The 7,390-nt window shown below is 46.0% G+C and overlaps 1 protein-coding gene across 1 annotated transcript; it reads right to left on the reverse strand.

The window, feature by feature from the left end:
- Window positions 1-67: 67 nt before the first annotated feature.
- layna (layilin a) lies at window positions 68-4,969 on the reverse strand. The gene is made up of 9 exons (XM_037119666.1): window positions 4,865-4,969; window positions 4,019-4,246; window positions 3,872-3,892; window positions 3,463-3,760; window positions 2,371-2,528; window positions 2,245-2,289; window positions 2,088-2,150; window positions 1,898-1,994; window positions 68-1,745 (listed from the first exon to the last, which is right to left on the reverse strand). The coding sequence occupies exons 2-9, from the start codon at window positions 4,086-4,088 to the stop codon at window positions 1,040-1,042; spliced, it is 1,458 nt and encodes a 485-aa protein (XP_036975561.1). The 5' UTR covers window positions 4,089-4,246; window positions 4,865-4,969; the 3' UTR covers window positions 68-1,039.
- Between the last annotated feature and the right edge of the window lie 2,421 nt (window positions 4,970-7,390).

Raw genomic sequence — 7,390 nt, forward strand, 5'->3', positions numbered from 1 at the left:
TTTGTTACTGGGACTATAAAATCACTGCAACACCAGACGCCAGATTAAATTCTGATCTTGTTTTATTTGAAGATTTCTTGACGTAACAAACATACAAACTGCTCTCACTTACAGGAGAGATATCAAGGCATTACACATTCTGGATAAATAATAATAACAACGATGCTTTAGTTTATCATTCTCTTTGATATCATGCCGTTGCTGCAGGCATTCAAGCAGAATTCACCATATGAGCCACCTTCACACCTGCTAGCGCTGTTTTTGTCTGTCTTCGATCGACTCGACAGAAGACAGAAAGCCATTAATAAATAGGGGAACAATCAATCAAAATCAAAAATGTTCTCGTCAAAACAGTTCTTGCCATGTCAAAACACACTTGCAATACATAAAAATATCCAGCTTTTGCTCCCTCAGGCAGTATTGGTTTATTGTGTCACGATCTGTTTGAGGTAGCCTGTTAATACAGTTATTTCAGGCACAAGACCTCAATAGTTATCCTACCAAGCAAGGGCAGCATGACAAGGCCATGCAAACACACACACACACACACACAAACACACACACACACACTTTTACTGTCAGCGCCGCCAGGGAAATCTGCAGTCTTGAGGCCGATGCATGTGGCGGGGGGGGCTTGCGTCCACTGATTATAACATCGACGGGCTCACGGTGGACAGGAAAGATCACAACGGAAACTGTAGAAAGCGGGACATCATCTTTTGAATTCCACGCATTCTTCTTTCTTGTCAAAACCTGGCGCCTACATTACCCACAATGCAACCCAACCCGCAACAGTTCGATCTAAGGGCCATGACTCACCAGACCGACTGCTGACCATCAACAAATGCTGACCGGTGAGGGTCCGTGGCCCTAGTTTACACAGTGTGTCCTGCACCATCGGCACCAGGTTGGCTCTTTCAGAAACACACCATACAAACAGTTACAACCAGGTACGTGCACAGCCATTTTTTTGCCTTTCATCCGAGTCCAAAATCGCATACACGCCGCCATACACTCAACAAAAGAGATGACTGGAGGGTCAGTAGTTTTCCCGGTTGATCCAGTCTTTTTCGTTGAAGTATCTCCCTCTGCCGTCAAACGTCAGGCCGTTTCTGTAGCTGTCCAGATTGGCTTGGTAGGATTTTCGGTTTCCGTAGGTCCCGAGGCTGGTTTGGTAAGTGTCCTCCTTGCCGTTGGTGATGTATGTCTGATAGAGGTCAGCCTTTACTGTGTGACCTCCAGGCCTCGGTTTGGGATCAAACAGGTCACTCCCTCCTCTCACACTGCCATCGTACAGCCCGTGGTCCCCGTACACACTGCTGCCGTAATGCTCGCTCTTTGTTGTGCGGCGACCGAGACTTCTGTCGTAAAACTCTCTGTGCCCGGTGCGGCCCAGGCTACTGTCATTCAAGTCCCTCTTCCCCGGGCGGCCCAGGCTGGTGTCGTAGAAAGTGCCACGACGCCCGAGGCTGAGGTCATTGAGGTCAAAGTTGAGGAAGCAGCTCTCTGTGCTGGCAAGCGTCACGAAGCCGCTCTCCGTGTCCCGGCCACCCAGGTTGTCGTAGTCACCCGTCGGGGTGTCAGGGGACGAGCACAAGAAGGAGGTGTTTTTGGTGTGCGGGCGAGCTGAAACCAGGTCATCGTCCTTTTGGGAGCGAATGACGTTGTAGACGTCAGTTGGAGTCGAGGTGGCGTTGAGGCCCAGGTCCGTCTGGCACACTTCGGATTTCTGCTCCTTCTTCCTCCTGTCTCACACACATGGAAGCATAAATGACAAGACGCCGCACACATTAACATGGAATGAAATCTGATCAGACAGTTTGCACGGCGTTGAGTAGGAAGTCAAAACAGAGGCCACTGAAGTCAGAGAGGACTTGCTTTCGTTCTGGATCCTCACCGTCTCACAAGCACCTTGAAGCAGCAGACTCCGGTCACTGTCAGTAGCAGCAGTAACAGGGGAATGGTGGGAATGATGATGTAAATCAGATTCAGAACTGAAAAAGAGACACACAGAGATTTAGTGGCTTACATGTTGGCATTTGGATGTGACGTGTGGCGTGTCAGAGTAAGCGAGTGGGTCAGTCAACCTGTGTTTCTGTCCCGCTTGTCGTTGCTTGGACCCCATGGCGGCACCGACGAAGAGGAGACATCTGTAAGGAAAAGATGTTCAGACCATCTTGCTTGCATATTGACCATATTCATCGAACGTGTGTATTTTTAAAAACCACACTGAGCACATTTTACTTGTTTTCGTGGAGTTGGGAGGAGGCGGAGAATCCAGTGGTCCCCCTGTGGAGAAAACAAATCAAAGTCAACGACACTCAGCCGCCGCCAGAGCACAAGAGAACTGAACGGCGGCGTCAGCAGTACCCGCAGTGTATTTGCAGATGAAGTTGTTCTTGGTTTCGCAATTGTCGTCGTTCCACTGGAACATGTAGAGCCCCCCCAGGCCCGGTGGGGCGGACGGCTGGTGATACATCACCACGCACACCTCGTAACCGCACGACGGCTCATCCCAGTGCCAGTTCCTACGACATACAGCGCGTCTTCAATGACAGAAATCTTTAAAAATCACCACTCCCATCAAAAAGTCATTTGGTAAAGGCTCTCCAATCTGGTAAGACCAGAGGCCGACTGCCAAACCTGATTACTTTTTTCGCCACCGAAAAAAAAATCAGTGTGCGTGTATTAGCGTTTCAACGGTATGAAATTCTCACGGCATGACAGCCGTCTCAGAAAATATCACAGCATACAATATTATGTGATTATTATTATTCTTAGTTACAGGTGTTTACAGGTGCGCTTGAATAAATATTTGATCCTGACAGACATGAAACTTCATATAAATTTGAGAATTTTCACATATACATTTAAAGGGGCTCTATGTGACCATCTGTAGCAGTTCACATGTATCAGTCCCTATTTTTATTGGACATGTGTGAGCAGATTGTAATGTGATGTGTTAGATTAGACCTTCCCTCCTTCTTTCTTATACAAGCCTGTGGACGATTTATTTAAGTTGCTTAATGCTGCTGGATTGTGGATTTCTTTGTGAAGGATTTTTTTTTTTAAAGGATGTGACTTTTATGCCTGTTCCAAGGGCCCCTTCTCAAAGTCTCTCTCGGAGTCTGCTGACATGAACTCACGACCGACTTCGACTCAGTCACACACAGGATCCCTTTAATACAAGGATACTTTTGGTGGCACCTTTGGTTTCCCCTTCAGAATCTTTTGTGATTATTGTCTCGCCAACAGTGAAACTGAAAAAAAGTAACTAGGAAGTGCGTTGTGTTTTGCAAAATGATGGAAGACACACCATATATCATCAGATTCTTTTTGAACTCACTTAATCAGTGTTATGGGCTGATGCTCATAGCATTTTTCTCAGCAGCATTCTTTTTTGGTGGTGAAACTCAAAAATACTAATTTGACCTCTTGACCTTCTGAATATCTCCCACGCACCTGAATGTGGACCTGCTGCCGTCCAGCCAGTAGTACTGTGGAGAGCAGTCCGAGCTGCTGTCCTCGTTTCCGTGGTTCCGGCGGAGACCGATCCAGAAGTCTCCGTCGGTCGGCCGGAGCTCCGTGATGAGCTGTTCTATGATCTTCTGCTCCGAAGCCGACTCCACGCTCAGCAGCTGCCCTCCGTCCCGCCTGCAGGCGAGCTCTGCCTCGGCGAAGTTCAGCCTCCGCCGCAGCTCGGAGAAGTAGGCAAGCTTGTAGCACGGCTTCTCTTTTCCTGCCTTGCACACGCGTTGACCTGCAACAACACACACACACACACACAAACACATCACAAGTGCCAGATGTGCACTGATCACCTTCACAGTTATTGTGGAAGCCTTTTATAAAGCTGTAAAGTGTCGCCTACCTCTGGCTTCGAATATATCCGCTTCAAGAGCCAAGCATCCGGCATCGGGAATCGGGAAGGCAGACCGTGAGGAAACCAAAGACGGATCCACAATTGAAACAAGGGTACATGTCATTGTGCTGTTGTGCTTTCAGTGTGTCAGCTTACCTGTAATGAGGCTTGTGGCTGCAGACGGATCAAGACATGCAAGCAGAAGCAGGACTGTGAGCAGGTCCATCGTTGTCGTCCGTCAGTTCCTCTGGTCAGTTTACTCTCGCATTCTGCTCATTCGGTCATCAGAGTATCTCAGGTGGCATCAGATCAACTCTGAGCTGTTGCTTCAGGTGGAAGAAAGTGCTCTAAAAGGGTCCTAAAGAGGGGAATCTCCCGCTTTGTCTGCTGAAAGAGAGAGTGTGTGAGACGTAAAGGAGGAGCAGGAAGAGGAGGAGGAGGAGGAGGAAGAGGAGGAGGAGGAGAAAAGGCTGAGCGTGTTTGGGAGGGGGCTGTAATCTGTTAAGAGCAGTCTTAATGATTGGGAGAAGAGGCTGCATCGATTGCAAGACATCTAATCATGCAAGTGCTTCTCATCGTAAACGCTGACAAGAGGCAGATTTCACTCCTTCCTTTATTACTTAAGCTTCGGTATTATCATTACAAAAGTGTAACATGAAAATGATCTCCCCTAACTCGATCAGGGATATTTCACAGTATTCGGATTGCAGCGTTCCTCCCTCATTGTGTTTCAGTACAAAACAAAATAGATGGCCAACGCAGCTGATGTCTCCAAGAGGAGGAGGGAGGGGTTCTCTTTCCTGTGTCACATAAAAAGCCTCTGAAAACTTGGTTTCAAGTCCTGAATGTTTCCTGCAACACGAAATGTTTAAAACAAGTAAAGGAAAGACTATACCTCTCAGTGAAGAGCCCAGCTTAACTGCCCCCATCAGGCCTGCTGGGTGCGGTTTGATTTGATTGAAAGTGGCCTGGCTACACAAGCAAACAACCCCATGACCTCACCTTCTTCCAGTTGAGCCCTGCCAACATCAAACCAGCGAAATAAATTCTCGTGTGTTCACGCAGCGCTCCGTAACAAGGTTTTGGAGATGAAGATGTAAAGATTCTGTGAATGAAGGAGTCGACATGTTTTTTGTGGACACACAAAAACCAACCATGCAACATCCCTACAGTTGAAAAGAAAACAACAAAAAACAAAAAAAAAAACATTCATTGTTTGTTTTTATTTAGTATAAAGCTACAGAAAGCAGCTGGTTAGCTTTGCACAAAGACTGGAAGTGGGAGATCAGCTAAGAGCAGTTAGCTAGCTAGATAATAAGTTCACTTTTGAGTTGCTGGTGGGTGGATTTTCATACCTTTCTTACCAAGCCTGCTAACTGCCTCTTGCTGTTCCTAGTTTGTTTTTGTTTTTTTAGCTAATCTAAGCTAATTGTCTGCTCTCTGTAGATTCATACTACTAGCTATGAAGACATACAGATAGAGGTATTGTTCCACTCATCTAACTCTTGTCAAGAAAGTGTATAAGCTTGCTCCCATGCTAAAATACTTTTTTTTTAACTGTTAAACCAGCTCATGCACAACGTGCCTCTGGGGAAGCAGACATAAACAAAATGAAGACTAGCATTGTTTCAAAAACTTGCTGTAGTTATGCGTTGCAGTGAGAAAAGAGAACAGGAGAAGGTGAAACACATATAAATGAGTGGGGAGAGGAGGTCAACATGTGTTAACCATTCTTCAGCGAGAACTGGAGGTGAGATTCTAGGTTTCTGTCACAGTAGTATGCTTGCTAACGTAAGCCTCAAGGGCGAGGGATGCCGTGGTCTGGCTTGCAAACTACTGATGTAATTGTCTGGGGTCTAAACTGAAAATAACTGATATTATTATGTACAGGCCCAATAAGTCTGTGAGCAGTTCAGGAGCTTAACACTGGATCTGTAAACCCCTCACATTTAGAGATAATTTAGAGATCCTGTGGCCTTGCAACTGTTACAATTCTGAGGTTGGATATTTCTCCAAAACTACATAGTGGCCCTTTAAATAAGAGTTAACAGAAGACGACAGACTTTGATAAGGGGAATTTTAGAAACTCAGCTTGTCGGATTATTCTGATGAATATGTGACTTTACAGGTTAATAGCAAAGGAGCGTTACATAATTACATCTATAAAAAAAATCATATTGATGCCTCAGCACCGGCAGAAGCCATGGATGCATGTGAGCATGACCCGCTTTTCTTAGCACAAATGGCAGAAAAGTGTATGTATGCAGTTCTTAATGGTAGTAATTTCTAAAATGGCCCATAAGGTTGATTTAGGGCTCTCAGAGAGACAGATCAGCCAGAGTTTAAACAGCAGGATGCTTCATCAGGAATATGCTGTGCGTGTGTGTGTGTGTGTGTGTGCTAGCATTGAACAGGGGAGCGAGGCTTCCCTGAATACACTGTCCGCGTGCATGCTGCTCTCTCCAAGCCCTGCTAATCAGTTTAGGTGGAGCAGATGGATTTCGGGCAAAGGGCTTCTGCTTCGTTCAAACTGGAGGCAGGGTACAGGACGCTGGCATTAGCAGGTGATGTTCTGAAAAGACGAGACGGAGATGTAACTGACTCTTCCAGCGGGATTGAATAAAGGATGGTCCTTGTTTTAAATTTCCTTCTTGTTTACAGCCTCTGAGAGGGTTTCATTCAATTAAGCCGCTCCCATTCGTCCCTCCTCTCACGCAGTCTGTCTCCCTCCGTCCCTGCCTCCTCCTCTCATCCCACTGACCTCCTCCCTCTCTCCCAATTAGTTAAAGGGAAACCAGATGAATGTTCCCATGGGAAGCCAGTACATCACTGGCCACACACACATACACAGAGAGAGAGAGAGAGAGAGAGAGAGAGAGAGAGAGAAGGTAGGCGTTTCACCATGTCAGAGATACCTAATGTTGATGCTGAGAATTCACCACTGTTATTTTTTATTTGGACATTTGACCAATATGCATTAATAAAGAGAATTGCCTCATGTTTATTTTCGCCGAGGCAATGCCTGACAGCATAATGGTCTACAGATCATAGTTACACAGTAAAATAACCTGACTTGAAGCCATAAACTCGATCTGACCACAACAAATTAATCGTAATGCAATGGCCCTGTTTGTTTGTGGGCTGTAAAGACACGGCAATGGATGACAAACTCAATACATTTCCATTTTAAAGCCAGAAAGAGAGGGAAACAAATTTAATTACTCACCCCCCAAAAAAATAACTTAACTTTCCACTAAATTCAATTTGAATGATCCGAGTTGGAATGGTGCCAGACTGAGAGTCCGCATTGCGTAGGCCTGCACAGAGAGCTGGAAACGGGCCCTGAGTCACTGACCTGAGAGGGAAGCTGGACGGCTCTATCAGCAGAGCTGATCCATAAAAGACTTTTGATGAAACCTTTTAAGTGCTCTAGTAATTCTTTAAGTCATTTCTCTTTCAAGCAGTTTTGGAAAAGGCCTGAGAACAAGAAATTCTTAACAGCCTGTGAGTGCGATTGCATAAACCTGG

This window comes from Acanthopagrus latus, chromosome 13 (genome assembly GCF_904848185.1).
Source record: "Acanthopagrus latus isolate v.2019 chromosome 13, fAcaLat1.1, whole genome shotgun sequence".
Lineage (NCBI taxonomy): Eukaryota > Metazoa > Chordata > Actinopteri > Spariformes > Sparidae > Acanthopagrus > Acanthopagrus latus.

What these genes read in the sequence shown, in the direction of transcription:
- layna (XM_037119666.1), bottom strand. Translation starts at nt 4,088, where the DNA reads ATGGACCTGCTCACAGTCCTGCTTCTGCTTGCATGTCTTGATCCGTCT. An exon ending in AGCCACAAGCCTCATTACAG is followed by an intron (nt 3,893 to 4,018) that starts GTAAGCTGACAC and finishes TGGCTCTTGAAG; the next exon opens with CGGATATATTCGAAGCCAGA. An exon ending in CATCTGCAAATACACTGCGG is followed by an intron (nt 2,290 to 2,370) that starts GTACTGCTGACG and finishes TTTTCTCCACAG; the next exon opens with GGGGACCACTGGATTCTCCG.